This window comes from Chaetura pelagica, unplaced genomic scaffold (genome assembly GCF_000747805.2).
Source record: "Chaetura pelagica isolate M959 unplaced genomic scaffold, ChaPel_1.0 scaffold46, whole genome shotgun sequence".
Lineage (NCBI taxonomy): Eukaryota > Metazoa > Chordata > Aves > Apodiformes > Apodidae > Chaetura > Chaetura pelagica.
Genome location: NW_009954102.1, coordinates 1091952 through 1110916, shown reverse-complemented (window position 1 = coordinate 1110916; position 18965 = coordinate 1091952). Strand labels below are relative to the sequence as shown.

The 18965-nt window shown below is 37.9% G+C and overlaps 1 protein-coding gene across 1 annotated transcript; it reads right to left on the bottom strand.

Moving 5' to 3' along the window:
- Positions 1 to 316: 316 nt before the first annotated feature.
- Positions 317 to 16516, bottom strand: GEN1 (GEN1 Holliday junction 5' flap endonuclease). The gene is made up of 13 exons (XM_010002369.1): positions 16356 to 16516; positions 14415 to 14601; positions 13052 to 13228; positions 11384 to 11494; positions 8500 to 8573; positions 7916 to 8007; positions 7088 to 7238; positions 6943 to 6979; positions 6757 to 6837; positions 4390 to 4520; positions 2495 to 2556; positions 1832 to 1975; positions 317 to 1593 (listed from the first exon to the last, which is right to left on the bottom strand). Exons 1-13 carry the CDS (start codon positions 16514 to 16516, stop codon positions 317 to 319), a joined length of 2685 nt encoding a protein of 894 aa, XP_010000671.1.
- Positions 16517 to 18965: the final 2449 nt, after the last annotated feature.

The following is an 18965-nucleotide window of genomic DNA, read 5'->3' as shown; positions in this document are numbered from 1 at the left end:
TCACAATTGGCTGGGAAAAAAACAACAACCCACCTTATTTAGTAAATAAGCCTCTCTGCTCCTTGGTATACAATATCCTGATGCTTATGTACCAAGTTCAGAATGTAATCAAATCCTGAAGAACTATAGTTCAGCTATCTAGTGCTTCTGCTGTAATTTTAGTTTCAAACTTTAATTCCAGTATGCAGTTTCACTGCACTTCTTATCCATCAAAACACTTACAATTGATAGAGCATATTGCAGAAACTCTGAGAAAAACTCTGTAAAAGCTGAAGGTTCAGAGTTAATTGTTATAATAATCTATTTTATGGAGAACCTAATTGCTTTTGATTCTTCCTTTTAGTCTTTCAGACAAGGGCAGGGGACTGTCTGCCCATGCATAAGGCAGCACAGCACTATTGGCTTGCAGAGTGGGACCAGAATCTGACCTCTCAAATGGCTGCTCTGGACTTTGGGGACAACTGACTTCCTCTACAGAGGATGCTTTCGGAGATACTTGCAAGGCCAAACTCTGAACAGCTTTTTTAAAATTGGTCTGATTCTTCCTGCCTTTAATTAGAAGGGCTGAGTCACTGTTTGTTCTTTTGCTAGTAACAGTGTTACTGCTTTCCTCTGTAAAGCATTTTTTCAACTGACTGGGGTTCAGCTGCCTTTTCTGCTGCTCATAAATCAGATTTTTATTCATGCTCTCATCATCACTCTCTTCACTAGAATGACCTCTGTTCTGACACACACTCATTTTAATAGAAGTTTTCCAAGTAGCTTTTTTAATGTGACAATCAGTCACAACATCTGCTGCCTTTTGAGACACTGGAAACATTTCACATCCAGGATGTAGTTTCTCATTTTTACTTTCCTGCACTAGTTTATTTAACTGACAGGAGGAAGAGACACAATCTTTATCAGGATTCAATGCTTCTTTTGTTTGTCTAAAACCTTTTGAAGACCACAGTTGCTTTACATCTTCAGACAACAATGGGCTTGATGGAATGGCAGTCTTCTTATGTATTCGCTTGCTTAGAGACCACTCCTGAACTTGTCCTACAGCATCATCTGAAACCAAATCATCTGCACTATCAGAATAATGTTGATCAGACTGCACAGCACCAGAATATTCCAAGTTATTTCTTACTATTTCATGACCTAGTGGATGCAAGTGTTTTATATAGGTACTTAAGTCAGCTGCTGGATCGTGGGTATCACCTCCATGGTCTGGTGAATTGATGAAGATTTCTTCCAAATCAATTACAGAGGAAGAGGATGATGTTCCTGAATTTTTAGTCAATTGTGCTGGCAACAAAGAGGAGTGAGCCCACATTCTCTGTAAGAGTGAGTGAGGTGATGCAGTCTGAGGAAGAGCAGCAGCTGGTGCTGGCATCTGAACAGCTGTTTGGCAGGAAGCTGAAGCTAACACAGGATCTTTTGATTCAGTGCTGCTCTGGTGTACAAACTTTGGAACAGTTTCTACACCTGACCTGGAGTCTTGCACAGGAAAGACTCCACACCTGGATTTTAAATTCAGTTGAGACAGAAGACTGCTAACTTCATCATTAGCATCAGGTAATTCTTTTTCTTTTGGTCTGTCTTTCCTGTCTGAAAAAAAATAAAAAGGGCAAATCAAAATGGGATATTAATCACAGTTCAGATTTCCTAGTGCTGAGTTATAAAACAGTAAGATACAAGCACAGTCCCTGCAAGATACAATGCCCTGAATCCTGACATGATATTTATTGCTCAGATAATCATAACTGGGAGAAAAGTTTGTTGCTTTTGCTTTTTGTATCATGGAAAGACCCACAAGTTCTTAAGAAATAAATTTTTTTGGCCTTACTTTTTTGTTTCTTCTTCAGAATTTCTGACTTTTCCACCTGATAATGGGCAACAACATCAGGATAAGCAGCCTGAAACAAAGACTCCTCTTCTACTGTAACTACAAACAACTCTGCAGACTCATCTTCTGCATCAACATAATGCTCTGAAAAATTAACGAATGCATGTTACACACATATCAAATTAGGGAATAGGAAAACTAAAAAGCGAAAATATTTATCTGAGTACAAAAAAGGCACAGAAAAAGGTCAACAGTACAGTGTCTGAGGTTTAGCTGTCAAGTTTTTTCCTTCTGCCAGTCTCCTGGCTCAAAAGGGCACACTACAGCTGGAAGTCTGTCAGCAGAGAAAATGTCTAGCTAGTAACCAGTCACAGCTTTGGGCACATAGTGAATTAAGTAAGAAACAGTTCAGATCTTACTAACACGTAACAGAGAAAGCACCTGAAGACTCAGTCCCTTGCTTCCTAGGGAATTAATTTTCTTCAAAAGCACTGCTTTTACTCTGAGGCTATGTGAAATTTGATGCACTTTTTCTACTGTTTTCATAGAACAGTTTCCAATCTCACCCCCATTTCACTGCCTTAAAACGTTGTGAAACTCTTTTCTTCTTCAAAGCACTTTTCTATCAACTGTTTTGTTCCATAACATAGAAACCAGACCAACCTGGTTTTTCCCATGCAATTTCAAAGCAAGGAATTCCGTTTTTAACACGTGTCTTGACTATCCTGGAACAACAAAAAGAAGCCAAATAAATAATTTTGTTTAAACAGGAAAGGAAAAAAATATCAAATTATCTAAAAATACTTCAATACTCTAACTTGTAATAATTGAGAGGAAAAATATTCTTGTAATAGTGAAATTAATACGTTTTAAAAATGCACGACATCCTGTATTAAGTTAGTGAAATATTTTATCTAGATTAGAGCACTTAAACTTTTTTTTTTTAGTGAAACAGCTTAGAGGAGCATAAGAAGAAATAAAAATGCTGTTCTGTAACAGACAAACATAATGCAGACTCCTACAAACATCAGTTTGGTATCTTCAGCTGTGCCACAGAGAAAGCTGTTGCCATAGACAGTAATTTTCTGAATGACCAAACAGGGTAATTTACTCTTTTTGCATGAGAGCATGAATGAACATTAAACATTAACTGAGCAAGGATAGTCAGTCTTTATGAGACTTCTCTAAAAACATTATCTACACCCCAATTTAATAGGTTCCTGTTTGTGAAGAGGCTCCTGCTGAATCTTTGCTGTGTTTTTAGCCACTTGCTAACAACAGAAATCTTTTAGACCACACACAATTTGTCTTTTAAACTCGCAAACCACTAGAAAGTGTTATAAACAGAGAATATCTATAATCCATTAATCAAGGTAAATGCTGATAACTTCTCTAGCCAATGAATTTAAAAAGCAGCTCCCAGCCAGTCTCTCCATTCTTTTGAAATACAACACTGAATAGAACATCTCTGTGAGTAGGGATTTAACGGACTATGACATGCAAAGCCAGAAGAGATCTTCCCACCTTGCTGCTGACTGCCCTTTTGTCCCCCAAACAGCAACAAGGAACAAGGAAGAACTCCTAACCTTCTTGCAATACAAGAATTTTGGGGAGGGAGAGCAGAATTCTAGTTTTATTTGGGAAATTAATCCTGGTCTAGTGGGAGGTGCCCCTGTCCATGGCAGAGAGATCGGAACTACCTGATCTTTAAGGTCCCTTCCAACCCAAACCATTCTATGACTGATTCTATCAAAAAGTCAGATGTTGGAAGTTGAAATAAAGTAGCAATTCTCTTCACACAGGGAAATTAAATTCATATTTGCCAACAGACATTGCAGTTTCTAAATATTTATGTATGTTTAAGAAAAGATTAGACTGACAGAATAAGAAGGTACTAATTCTGACTAAGAAAACCCCTGAGTAACAGAAAACAAGATGGTGGGAAAAAATTCTGTGGGAAACTAGCTACATTCTTATCTTGTTTTTTCCTGCATATCCATTTTTAGTAACAGCATATTTGGTCATTTTTATATTCCTAAATGCAGCAGTCCTGAATGAAAATGTTGTTTTGAGAAGAAGAGGCAGCAGAGTAGAACAGTAAGCCAGAGATGTGATCAGATGTACAGTACCATGAAAGTCAGTAGGTCTGATAAGAAATCAAGAGACCATGACTGCATCTGCAGGTGCTCATTTCTAAGCCTAGGCTCCTACTTTGAATCACAGAAATCCAATTAAACTGCTAACGACCTGAGCAGGGAATGAAACCTGTAATGTTGACTCTCACATGCAGATCCAAGGAGACAGAATAGAAAGTAAGAACAAGGAAAAGCAGGCATCGTCAGTCAAGGAAAACTGATATACATATTACTTTGTGCAGCAGTAGTGTTAAAAATTGGTGTACTGATATAAATTTTTACCTCTGTTCAAAAATGAACACAAAGCTTGAAGTAAAGATGGAAACCCCCCATTTTATTTTAACAAAATAAGGAAAAAACCCCATGCTTTTTCCTCCAGCAGCAGAAGTAAACATATTAAGTTAAAGAAACCAAATCCATTACCGTATTGCCTGCAGTTGTTTTGAATCAATGTACCCAGATTTTCTCTGGATCATATCATAAAGTGTCAATAGTGTTAACAGTTTCTTACAAGCGTAATGTTTGTCCCATTCCATCTTCTCAGAAGCAAATATCTGTTAGTTAAAACAAATACAAAAAATACCCCAAACTTTAAAATTTTCTTATTTTGTTAGATACCATGTTTAGACAGCTGTTAGGTACTCAAGACTAAATACTTAAAATATTGACAATATCTCACTGCCAAGGGAGGGAACAGTCATCTGTAACAGGGTAGATTCAGCAGCTGTCAGTAACAGGCCAAGGAAGCTCTTTTCAGGCTCAGACCCAGATTCTTTTTAGTAGTTGCCAGTGAAAATATGAGGGACAATGAGCACAAGCTGAAACATGGGAAGTTCCATTGAAGTAGGAGAAAATAAATTATTAACTCTGAGAGTGACACTAACTCTGGGACAGGCTGCCCAGGGAGGGTGTGGAGTCTCCTTCTCTGGAGATACTCAACCCTCCTGGATGCAGCCCTGAGTGATGTGCTCCAGGGGATCCTGCTTTAGAGGGGAGTTGGGCTGGATGGTCTCTGGAGCTGCCTTCCAACTCCAGCAATTCTGTGATTCTGTGAAACAGTTGTGTAGTGGCAGCAGCAGTGTGCTTTGAGTTAAAGGGCATCTGAACTTGACAGCTGTCAGTGTTGTAGGAACAGGCTTCCTCTTAACACTGGAACAGATTTCCTAGAGAGGCAGTCGATGCCCCAGGCCTGTCAGTGCATAAGTGGATTTTGGACAATTCCCTTAGTTCTTAGTTCTTTCACTTAATCAGCCCTGAATTGGTCAGGCAGTTGGACTAGAAGGCTGTCATCTCTTCCAACTGAAACAGTCTATGTAATTCTAAATATAAGCCTGCTACCTGGTTTTAAGAGAACAGGCAAGATTCAGAATGAAAGGCACTTCTGCTTGTTATATGCAGAAGCTGGTTATCTCAATGCTACCCTAAAAATCAATGAAAAGAAACTTAAAGGTTAAAAACAAAAAGAGTCCACATCTTCTCTAAATTCTCTTTCTTCCACTATTCATTATACCTCTTTACATCAACTGATTGTTTTCAAGGTCTTCAATTTTAGGCTTTCAAAAAATGAAGTACATTAAGAAGTTGTAGCAAGATTCTTAATTCTTACTTCCAGTAAAATTACCAAAGAAGTTCAGAATTATCACAGATACTTTCTTTGCTAATAAACAAAAGACTAAAGAGCTGAATATACAGTATTTTGTCATATACCTGAAAGGACAATAAATTTGGCCTTTGGCATTCCTTTATCTTGATCAATTTATTCTTGTTTACAAGAAATTCTTGGATAACCTTGAGATAAAACAACAACAAAAAAAGACACTTTGAGAGGGCAGAAATCTGAAATTTAAATTACTTGCTTTATAAAAATGATCTTTAAATAGGCTTGCTGGTTACCTCAGAGAATGGAAAGCCCTCACAACTGGTAGCTTTTCTGCAGGAAAAACAAACTTGTTAGGAACTGAATGAGAAAAAAAGAAGGCTGCCCAGGGAGGGTGTGGAGTCTCCTTCTCTGGAGATACTCAACCCTCCTGGATGCAGCCCTGAGTGATGTGCTCCAGGGGATCCTGCTTTAGAGGGGAGTTGGGCTGGATGGTCTCTGGAGCTGCCTTCCAACTCCAGCAATTCTGTGATTCTGTGAAACAGTTGTGTAGTGGCAGCAGCAGTGTGCTTTGAGTTAAAGGGCATCTGAACTTGACAGCTGTCAGTGTTGTAGGAACAGGCTTCCTCTTAACACTGGAACAGATTTCCTAGAGAGGCAGTCGATGCCCCAGGCCTGTCAGTGCATAAGTGGATTTTGGACAATTCCCTTAGTTCTTAGTTCTTTCACTTAATCAGCCCTGAATTGGTCAGGCAGTTGGACTAGAAGGCTGTCATCTCTTCCAACTGAAACAGTCTATGTAATTCTAAATATAAGCCTGCTACCTGGTTTTAAGAGAACAGGCAAGATTCAGAATGAAAGGCACTTCTGCTTGTTATATGCAGAAGCTGGTTATCTCAATGCTACCCTAAAAATCAATGAAAAGAAACTTAAAGGTTAAAAACAAAAAGAGTCCACATCTTCTCTAAATTCTCTTTCTTCCACTATTCATTATACCTCTTTACATCAACTGATTGTTTTCAAGGTCTTCAATTTTAGGCTTTCAAAAAATGAAGTACATTAAGAAGTTGTAGCAAGATTCTTAATTCTTACTTCCAGTAAAATTACCAAAGAAGTTCAGAATTATCACAGATACTTTCTTTGCTAATAAACAAAAGACTAAAGAGCTGAATATACAGTATTTTGTCATATACCTGAAAGGACAATAAATTTGGCCTTTGGCATTCCTTTATCTTGATCAATTTATTCTTGTTTACAAGAAATTCTTGGATAACCTTGAGATAAAACAACAACAAAAAAAGACACTTTGAGAGGGCAGAAATCTGAAATTTAAATTACTTGCTTTATAAAAATGATCTTTAAATAGGCTTGCTGGTTACCTCAGAGAATGGAAAGCCCTCACAACTGGTAGCTTTTCTGCAGGAAAAACAAACTTGTTAGGAACTGAATGAGAAAAAAAGAACTTAAAAGCTCACCCTGCAGCTGAACACAGGGCAAAGCAGTTCAATGTCAAGACATTCCTACTTTCTGATATTGTCCTCCACTGCACTTGCTTGTTTCACTCGCTGTAGCTGATGCCATTCACAAGGACAGCAGGTTTTGGAGTTGCTGGGTTTGCAGCATCTAGAGCTTTCACAGAATTTACATCCACTGTGCTCGTGTTCCCTGTAAGATCCTACAGAAGCAGATGCATGAAGCATGAGAAGAACAGGTTTCTAAAATCCACATGTACAAAGCTAATAGTACAAAGCTTGAACACATAAATCTGACATCAGTAGCAGCTGTAAGCAGATCTGAAGCCATTAGCTGTATTTATATATATATATGAAATCTTTATTACCTAAAAACCTGCAGAAGTAGTCCCTGACATCCTGACAAATGTGCATGTGACATGTTTGAAACAAGCTTTTCCTTCTCCAAGCAATGGATTTGAATGAGTTCACTGATCCAAGATGCTACCAAAATGAGGTTCTTTAATTTCTTTTTAAGAAAATACTGCAATAAAAGCCAGCAATGCTAATGCATTGAATCCTCTTGATGGAAGATCAATCTGGACAACTAAAGAAATAGTTGCTGGTCAGTATACTTTGTTTACTGATAAGGACAAACAGCTGAGATAGCACAACAGCATTGTGGTAATGTTCCATCTGCTATGAACTAGTTGCATACCTGAAGAAAAGTAGAAGAAGAGATAGCCCAGAAGCTGAATGAGAAGATAATCTGGTTTTAATGCTAGTCAAAGAACTCCAAAATCCAAATAAACAAACAGAAAATCCCCAATCCACCCCATACACCCAGAACAAAAAATAAACTACTAGGTTAAAAATAAAATTCAGTGCTTTTCACACTGACCTGGATGATGGCACTCAGAACAGTGAATTACCCTTTTAACAACCAATGGTGGATTATTATCATATTGAAATTGTTCCTGCCATTGCTCAAACCTAAAAGGATGATATCAAAAGGATTTATAAATATATTTTAACTTTCATAATTAAATAAAACATAAAAATACTCCCTTTATACTTCTCAGGCATCTAACCAAGAAACAGAGTTTTCTCATTCATAAAATTGTTGCTTTTAAAGTACATTATATGACTGTTGTTTTTTTAGTAATCACACACCTATGATGACAACCAGCATAGAAAGCATTTGGTATCTCATCTTCTGATCCACAACTCAACTAAAAATCACCACAAGTCTCTCATCAGCCCTTTCCCTTTCCAATATATCAAGCTGTATCTGCTAGCTCAAGAGCTAGGAGACAGCTTGTCTAGCAAGACACAGAATTCATTTAGCAAAGTAAGGAATATTGTAATTTCTGCCTCCCACCCCCAAATTAATTTACAAACATTGTCTTGGAGCTGAAGTACATCCTAGCAAGTCTTAGAACAAGAGCAAAGTAGTTAATCACATAATGTAAACTTTCATTTTACCTTTGCAGTAAGTTTTGACCTTGCAAAGTTTCAATTAACTTTAAAGCTTGTTCCTTCCCAACTCCTGGAACACCCTGTGAAGACAAACCACATTTAATGACACACAAAGTATTCAGATTTTCATAAAATCTCCCTTCATAGTATTACATAAATAAATGAAGAATAAAGATCCCAGATGTTGAGAACAAATAGAGAAAAATAATTTTTGACCAAGTTCAGAAGTCAGAGGAAGTAACATGACAGCTGTAGTACCCTGTAACACACACACGAGCTGCTTGAAATGCTCTTGTGCTCAAAAGCAGCTCAGATAATGCAAGGTGGGGAAAGAAGGTCGTAGAAAACAACAGGAAAAGTGGTTTTATTTGGTTTGTTTTCCTTCTTGTCATCTGCAACAGGACTGCAACACAGAAGATTAGTAACATTCTTGCCAGGTGACTGTCAAGAGAGCTGAAAATTTTCAGAATTGTCTTGGAGAGACAAAATGAAGACAGATCTTTTGGATTTTAGAGTCAAAAGGCTGGAGATTAAGAGACAGAACAAACCCAGCAAAAAGCTTTCACTCACAGGAAAGAGAAGCTTTATGGCAACAGAAACAACTTCTAATACATGAAGACCTCAAGCACTTCTATAAAATCAATTTGGACAGGTGACAAAGAAACATGCAAGAGCATTTTCTGAAAAGTAATTAAAACCCCCCAATAAAACTACAAACCCAAAGAACTCCTCTCCTCCATTTCAATAATTGCTTGCTTGATTTTAATATTTACTCCATTCTTACATCTGCAGTATTCATGTCCTTATAGGAAGGGACTACCAGCATGGAGAATAGATAGGGACAGTGAGTATTTTCAGAGAACCAGAGAAGGGTTTTGGTTGAGAGGGATCTTTAAAGGTCATCTAGTCCACCCTTCCTGCAATAAGCAGGGACACCTTCAACTGGATTAGGTTGCTCAGAGCACCATCTAACCTCCCCTTGGAAGTTGCTCTCCTGGAACCTAGCTAATGGATTAAAATCCAGAACTTTGTAGTAAAGGTACTGAAGAGTGAAAGCCAGTTGATTCAGAACAACCAGAGGGAGAGCACAGAAAATGATCAGAGGAAGAGAACACCTCTTCTATGAGGAGAGGCTGAGAGAGTTGGGGTTGTTCAGCCTGAAGAACAGAAGGTTCCAGGGAGACCTTAGAGCACCTTCCAGGACTTAGAGGCAGCTTATGAGAAAGATGGGGACAAACTTTTTAGTAGGGCCCATGACAACGGGCAACAGTTTTACATTTAAAGAGGGTAGATTCAGACCAGATACAAGGAAGAATTTTTTTAGTGTGAGAAATTGGTGACTGATCCTTTCCTGTCCTTGTCTCAAACCACAAGCTTGTCCTTCTATTTTCTCCTCCCCATCCCACAGTGCGAGAAGGAAAGAGCAAGTAGTAGCATGGTACTTTGTTGCCAGCTAGGCCTAAAACCATGACAATGACCTTTAAAAGGTCCCTTCCAACCCAAATAATTCTAGGATTTAAAACATATATACTGCTTTTCAGTTGCATTTTTGATCCTTACTCTGTTTTGCTAAGAATCAGTACAGTTGAAAATAAAGACTGCACTGAATGTGCTTTCTACAGCGTTATTAAAAATAAATCTAAACCTTATTTTCATTCAGCTCTAATGGCTGAACTGAATATATGTAACCACATGAAATCAATGTACATTCAAAAACAACTACAAGTTCTCACTGGACTGCAGCCAGGCACTCATATTCAGATATTCAGCTTCTACAAGTATTACTTCGATATTTATTCAGCCAAGGCAATGCAATTATAGAGTGGTACTTCCCTTTATCTTTCCAAACCCCATTCCCAATGCAGTCCTGTAATCCAGCTTTCCTTGGAAGTTTCTGTCTTAATCCACTTTGCTGGGATGCAGTAACTCAAAAGATCTATCTGGCATTACTTAATTGTGTCACTTCAGGACTATACAGGAATGTGGCATTCTGGGAGCTGCTAGTTCCATTACAGTGGAGAGAGGAAGAAATCAGCAAGAAGCCAGGAGAAAAAAAGACTCTATAAAGAGAAGCAAGCCTTAAAAAAAATTAAATAAATTAGAGCTATCTGCTCTTTCAGCATTATCAACTGTTCTAAAGCAGTTTTATCAAAATGTAACACAATTATTTAGGAGTAATTAGATATTCACTGCAAGCCTGAATGGGAGCAGCTGCTGCCTGAAGACACTGTATGCTGAACTGCATGAAAATCTAGTTTCATCCCATTTCCTCTCAATTTCAAAGAGCCAATGAACAGTCTCCAAAAAAACAACCAAACAAGAGCTTATAGGAAATGCAAAAAGAAAACCTGAGAACCTTCTCACTTGATTCATTAGGAAATTTTTCAAATAGGTGGCTTCTGCTTCTTCATAAATCATATTTACTAATGACAGAACTAAAAGGGGACAAATCCAAACTGCCTCCAGAATTGGCATAAGTAAAAACTACAGTTCAAAGTCATCACCACCAAGTGTTCCCAGCAGCACAGAAAAAGCTGTTTTTCTCATTTTGTACAGCTGTTCTGCGAGGATTGTCCTTACATGCAAATAGGTACAAAACATCCTCACAAACACCTTTGCTCAATGTAATCAACATCAAAACTTTTGACTTCACCTCTATTACAGGAAAAGTTTGGGATAATACATAACACTTTTTGAAATATTAATGTTCATGAACCTTTAAGCCTTCACAAATAAAATTTACAGCAACTTACTGAGCATCTTCTTCCACTAGATCTCAGTAATCATGCACTGCCTACAGTTCTGTCAGCATGCCCGTGCCTCCCTTGATATAACTGGTTGTTTTTCAAGACAGTTTAAGTACCCAATAAAAAATAATTGTATTGCTTACCTTTGGAAGGTAATCACAACCCAGGAGAACAGCTAGCCCAATCAAAGACTCTCTGTCACAACCCAGTTTTTCCTTAATTGAGGACATTGTGTAACAGTCAAGGTGTGGATCCTGCAAGAGAAATGTATTGCATGTGTTATTTCTGTACTATCAGGGAAGGAGCTGCCTTGAGTCACATTCAGCTGGAATTGCTCACTCATATCTGCTGGATATGCGTGTATCCCATAGATGGAGTCTGAGAGCAAAAAGAAAAAACAACAACAACAAAAAACAATTAAAATTGATAATGTAATGTATGGACACCACATGAATACCTACAGCTCTGGAAAGTCAAGTTTTAAGTATGGACATCAGCTGTTGAGAGAAACTAAAATAAGCCAAAGGGTGTTTTTAATGACGTTATCCAGCACTAGTGGCTGTGGAAGTCATCTCAGGAACTAGTTTCTAAAATCCATGTAAATATTTAAATGTGCTCCTTGAGTAAAAAAATGAAAAAAATAATTAAAATGTTACGTAGCATGTGAGACATAAAGGAATCTCTAAAGGGTAGAGGGACTCATATACACCAACATTCAAGATTAACATGAATCAAAATATAGGATGCTGCCCTCTGCCCCCTTGCAAAAAAAGACCAGAAAAACCCACATAAGCCAGCAACACAGCATCACCCAGCTTTATGGAACAGATGCCCCTGACAGACACACATTCACATACATTATTTTTTATGTTGACTTGGATATGTAACAAAGCACACCCGAAAGCTTGAGGCCACCTTCATTTTTGGTGTTAAATGACAAGAAAGTTGAATGAAAGAACCAGGTCAAGATAAAACCACCAAAGCAAATAATCTTCCAGAAGTTAATTGTTCATAGCACTTTTTTTTACTGTTCTATGGATTTTCTCCTATGACTGAAATATTTTTCTCAACAAGTCTTTCAGATGAGCGTTATTTAAAATTTCAATCTCGATACCATTTTCTCTCCACTTTTCTGCTAAATTCACCAGACAGAACACACATGTTCCTCTCTAATTTACAGAGAAAGTATAAATTACGGAAATTTAGGGTTGCCTTTCACCAGTTTTGGAAAATTTCACTCCTAGCCAATAAACACTTCAGATCGAGGTCAGAAATGGATGTGTGGTTTTGAATGACCACAACCACTGATGACAATACAGACGTACAATCCCCACCCTGTTCACATTCAATTGAAGACTAATAGTATGACTTTTAAGTGTATTAATAGTAAAATAAGCGTGTAAGATGCAAATGTGTGTACACTGTTATTAGACCCAGGAGGCTGACCACGCCCACATGCCTTAATGGTAAATTCATAGGAAGCAACTACTTCACTCAAATTCTCCATTGTAGAGGAGGAAGGGGAGGGCAAGTTTGCTCCTTAGGTTTATATAACATGTCAAAGGACCCTACAAACTGTAATACTCCAAATGTTCTTCAATCCAGTGGTTTTGCTCTCACATCCAACACACAGACTGCCAGTGATTCAAAGAAAAAACACTCCTGCCTTAAATGCACTGATTTAAACAAACCTAACTACTAGGGGGTAAATGCAATAATATCTACTAAGCTATTGTTTCAAGTTCATTATTTCTATTTACACTTTTGGGAAGAGTCTAAAGAGAGGGTGAGAAAGGGATGTGGTATATTACCTTAGCATTCATGGCAAAGTTCCTATAAACTGTTTGAGCTCCATATAAGAAGGCATCTCCATCATTGGTAATACAGCCATCAACATGTCCTTTTGCATTTAAATAGGCACACATTGCCTCTGCTTCCCCAGCTGCCTGAACCCACGGGACACCTAAACACTCCAGCAGTTCCAGACACTAGAAGAAGTAATCCAAAAAAATAAGAAATGGAATGTTGAATTAGATCCACTTATTAGCATGTGTTTTCTCAGACACAAGTATATATACAAAACCTGCTGCTGTTGTACTGCCTATAGAACACTACATCAATACAGCCCCTGCTTTAAGAAAAATACAGCTTACAGTAACAGTCAAAAGAAATGGTCAACTAAGAGCAAAACTCTTAGTTACAGGACTTAAACACAACATGATGAATGGCTACTCCATCAAAATCTTTCCCCTTTCAATAGGTATTCAGGATGTTTTTGAAAGAAAATACCAAAGGAATATTTATCTTTGTGAAGCAATGCTGGTTGTTTACTCAAGCAGTGATACTGGGCTAACCCAAACATCTTTCAACAGGCATCAGAAGTATCAGGCACCGAGTACAACACTGTCAGCCCCAGGGCAAGATAAACTCATGCATGCTCATACACTTATAGAGGTCAGATAAAAAAGAAATTATGTTGGAGTTTAAGAACAAAAGATGATTTGATGCACTAAATGTACTGAGGCCATGAGTCTAAATTGTATCTCATCAAATTTGCAATAGACAAACATGGTTACATATCTGCAACAGTGAATGAATTCAACTACTGAATAGGAAGTCTCTGCAACCAGTTGTCTCAACCATGTACACCAAGGTGACTACACAATCTTCCTGTTAGCCTAATTTAGCAGGTTTCCAACAAGAGTATCCTCTTAGCTAGTCAGCCAGTTTACCAAATCACAGATCTACATTACAAAACAGTCCCAGTGCACCCCTTTAAAAATACACCAGCTTCTTACATAGGTACACAACACATTTCTGTTTTCACATGTACTACAATCTAGATTTTAAAAAAGTATCAATACTAACACTGTAGAAGAAGGAAGCTGAATTTCAGTAATAAGCATTGAATTACGACTGTGGCTCACTATAGCATAACATGCACAAAACACATCCAAAAAGAAAATTGTTCTGACAGGGTCCCTCTTCTACACCACCAGTTAACAGATGCTGTGAGGGTCAATTTCAAAGGCACATGTTTGCTCAGAACTCAAAATACTGCTGAAATGTGTTGTGTAGAAAACTATGAACTCTTTTTAGTTCTGGTATTCAGTTTGGTTAAGATTTTTTTTTTTCCTATCACATTAAAAACACTGAAACACAGTCCTCAGTTACCTCTTTTAACATGGCTTTAAATATAGATCTCCCTGTTCTTGCAGCTCCAGCTTTCTTGGAAGGTCCGTAGCGCATCTCGTTCCTCTTACTCATGGTGTCTGCTTTCAACTTGGGGGCCTCTCCTTCCATGACAAACACCAGTTTAATTCCCATAGATGTGAAGAAAGAGAACCGGAAAAATAGGTTTCTGCAACGAAGCAAGGTGTTCCATAAGCTGCAGAAGTAGCCAAGCCTGATTTCTTCCCATTTTCCTTATGTCCCTCAGCCTAGTCTCAGAACAAAATTAGCTTTCTCTCCACCGTTTAGGATTCCCCCATCCCCAAGCTAACAAACCTTTATCAATATCCCTGTCTTTGGTTGCTTTACTATGGACTTGTAACAGTTTTAGAAAATTCTCCCCAAAATACCATATGAGGACAAGAAAGGCTTATTTTACGTATAAAGACATAAGCAAATTAAAAGGCTTAATAAAAGACATTTGGTATCCAAAGTCTGCTTCCAAATTCACATTTCCACATTCATTCTTTTATACACAAAAAAAATTAATCCCAAATCTATCAATACATCAGATTCTGAAGTGACTGAATGCTGTAGCATTAGACAGACTCAGATTTTACTACCATGCCAATTTATTTCATATGCAAAACAGAGTAGGTGACAGGTGGAATTTTGCAAGGGAGCAGGATTAACCATTTGGTCTATGACAGTAAAATTGAGAGCAGTAATATCAGACAGCATTTACTTTTTCCAGTAATTCCACAATCAATCTTTCAGAAAGAGTAATCAAACATTTATATCTTGATTGACATGGAAAGACTATTACACTACATTTAATTTTTTCCCACAGCAAATTTACAAAATTATAAGCTCATCTTTTAAGGCTGGTTTTACTTTCAGAAATGATGTAAGAATTAATCACACTAAGTTTCTCTAAAATACTGAGCATATCAATTTAATTTCCAACTGCCTGAAAACATTTCCTTTTTATTTGGTAGAAATCTGTTCACTCCTTTGTTATAGTTTGGAAAGACTGCATCAGAAATCTAGCCTGATGCTCCCATTCCACTACTGCACAGAGGACATCCTATCAGAGAGAAGTAATGACTTTGGTCAGGATTCAAGTTTTAGTTAATTATCCATGTGGATATAAGCATAACATTTTAACAAATTAATCTTTAAAGATGCTGGTATTAAATATCTGTTGAATTCAACAGAAGCCACAGGAATGTCTAACAGCAGCTAGTAACTGTATTCTTCAGCTAACCAGCAACAGGTCATTTATGAAAAATTTGTGTATCTTTTAATTTTTATCAGCATCATTTGTAGAAAACAGTGCTTTGAAGTTACAGTTGCTTATGCTTGATCATTCCTTAAGTATGTGGTTCATTTAAGTTCAAAATACACATATTTAAGGTTGTTCATAAGCCTGAAGAATGATTTAAACATATTTAATCCAGCATGGGGGCTAACTACAATTTTAACTTATAAGCCACATCAGGCAAAAACATGCATGACTAAGTATACTCTGAATTGACTAGAATCCAAATTGCTGTGATAAACCAGTTGAAACTCCCATGCTGCCTTCCACCACACAGCCTCAGAAATATACAGGAATTACTAGGACATTGCTTTGTGTTCCTTAATAATCTGCATAGCACATAGTGCTGAACCACAGTAAGATAAACATGTTTTTTTTAATCTCCATCTCATCCTTAGCTACAGTTGAGGCCTGAGCAGTTCTACTTGCACCCGAGCATTAAGTTCAGCCAGTATGACTGAGTCTCCACTTCAAACCCTTTATGCACATAACACAAGCCATAACAGAAACAAACAACTGAGTCAAATTAATTTAGGAGGCAGTCTTAAATTTGGAAGTGCCACCACACCTAAATTATACAGCTCCAAGACTTTTGGCTACAATAATTTCTATGGGTACCATACCTCAGATGTGGCTTGGTAACTACTCCAATCATCTTTTTGACAGTCTGAGCTTCACAAACCCACAGGCTTAAATCAACAGCAAGTGTTTTTCCTTTGAGAGTGCTCAAGTTGACAGGTTGTCTCACAGGCTCAAGGATTTGCCACAGATTAGTCACTCCCATTGTTCTACCTTCTTTGCTGTCAGCATGAAAGTTTGAGCTGTGAAGACCAAGCAAAATAAAACACTGTCAGAACATGACATGAAGTCTGACATGTTACGAACATGAAGTTTAGAAAAGAAATATTTATTATCTGTTCTGCTTTTATGGGCCAAGAACAGTTGCAATCAAGCCTTCTAAATGTGCAGTGACTCTAGTTCACAGATGGTTGTTACTAAATATGCTCTTTCAACTGTACATTTTCACTGTTGATAGCCTGAACATAAATAAAAACAAACTCAGTTGGGGGGAGAGAAAGAAGAACTCAATTCCAAGTCTCCTGTGTCCCTTGCATACACACAATCCAAGCTTCATTTAAAAACAAAGAAAAACGACACCTCTTGAGGGAACTACTTTCAGGTCTGAAGTGTTAGGGTTGATACTAAAATATTCCTATTTATGTAGAAACAGCTTAAAGCTACTTGAGAATATTTATGACAGAATTGAAACTCTCCTTAGTATTCCAAGATGATGTAACTGTCAATAGTTACAGATTCTGGCTTGGATAATTCAAGATGAGCTTCAGGAAAAAGAGTGATGAGAGGGTTACTGGTTACCCAGAGGCTGCCAAATTTCTGTTCTTGGAGACTTTCAACACCTATCCAGGAGACTGCCTTACTGGTTTAACCCACAGAATGGGTTGGAAGGGACCTTAAAGGTCACCTAGTCCCACACTGGTCAAAGTCCCCTTCTGAGCACAGAACCAGCACTGATGCTGACCTCCAGAGGTCCCTCCCAACAAGCTTTTCAACATTTCTAACACTGTGACTGCAGAAACACACCAGCACTTTTTAACTATTTTAATCTATTCCTGCACTGTCACATTGCACAAAGTTTCCCTTGTGCTTATTTATCTACTTTTCCCTCTTCTATCTGAAATTGGAAGATAAAACTAAAATACCATTTGGAATGTTTTGTATTTATTTCAATATATAAAGCAGGACAGCTTTATAATATAATATATAATTTCTGCCACTGCAGAAATAAAGTTCTCATGTTAAGATTTCCTTATGTTTTTCTATCCCACTTCTTTGATTTCTTCAGTCACCAAACCTGATTTTATTTGTATGCACACACAGCATAATGCATTGCTTTTGTTGTTCTTACACCTCAAGCACATGAATGGAGTTAAAAATAAAAATAAAGCATGGCATTATTTCTTCAAGTCCAGAATGATCAATTTCTCTGATGCATGGGGGAAGCAAATAAAAGGCATCCAAATGTGTGATATTCAGCTCTGGGCGAGGGGGAAGGGGGGCAGGGAGGGGTGTTAACAAGTGAACACCTAGGAAAAAAAGGGAGATGCATTTTGTGATGCAATCAAGTGGTTCCTGTCAGTCTACATCAAGATACGTTTGTTTTTTTTAAAGAAAAAAAAAACCAACGAAAACTGTGCTAGTTGGTTTCTAAGTATTGTTATGGAATGTCACATGGTACTTAACTATTAACAGGAAAGAGATACATTACAAACACCTAACATTCCGTAAGATCACAATTCATAAAGAAAAAAATGAGTATCAAAATTAAAAACTATCAACCCCCCCATTTTCAGTTTGAGATAATAAAGTGGCAGTATACGAGGACAAAGTTCTCCTTATTCTCATTCAATGCACATCTAAGGTAGAGTGATATAAGTCTGTAAGACCTACTTATCTTTGCTTTTTTTAGTGTATTCTGTAAAATATTTAGATCTGGATCTGGTATAAAAAAAAAGATCCAGTACTTTTAAGAGCAGTTATCTGCCTAACCAGATTTTATTGAGGAGCTTCAATCATCACAAGCTGCCAACCTTCTTAGAGAGATGGTAACTTCCAAAGCAGGGGGGCTGAACCTGACTGTCTCCATATACTTACATACCACTGAAAGCACCATGCTATTACAAGATCATTGACAGGAAATTTAAACCAAAAAACCTTCTCAATTTCCCACTGGGCCAGGACGTGCTACAGCTACATAGCTTCATTATTCATCAACAGGGTTTTAAGACCATATTCTACTCTACAAAGTCTTTCACACAGCCACAAAAGCAAACCCCTTACTTGAAAATAACACAGAAGACGTTCAATATGGAAGTTTAACTCACGGATATTTCACCTCTTGGCCAAGGCAGCTTGCAGAGACTGCACAAGAACACGCTTTTACGTCTGACCCAGGCCTTTGAATTAAGAGGAAAGCAAAGCAAAGCAAGGCCATGACATGTAATAACTGCTTCACTCCCTCTCTGCCCTACCCCAGCACCTGGGATGAACCCGAGCACCTGAAGCACGGCAGGACGCTCCTGCACTTCGGATTCCTCCTCAACCTCCTACATTTCCCGCCATGGGACGAACACAGCGGCCAGACGCTGCCTGAAGGCGAGAACAAGAGACGCGCAGGCTCCTGAAGCACAAACATTCAAAATCCCCGCCTGCAG

What these genes read in the sequence shown, in the direction of transcription:
- GEN1 (XM_010002369.1), bottom strand. Translation starts at nt 16,516, where the DNA reads ATGGGAGTGACTAATCTGTGGCAAATCCTTGAGCCTGTGAGACAACCT. An exon ending in GTGGAGGACAATATCAGAAA is followed by an intron (nt 6,980 to 7,087) that starts GTAGGAATGTCT and finishes TTTTTCCTGCAG; the next exon opens with AAAAGCTACCAGTTGTGAGG. An exon ending in TCTGAAGAAGAAACAAAAAA is followed by an intron (nt 1,594 to 1,831) that starts GTAAGGCCAAAA and finishes ATTTTTTTTCAG; the next exon opens with ACAGGAAAGACAGACCAAAA.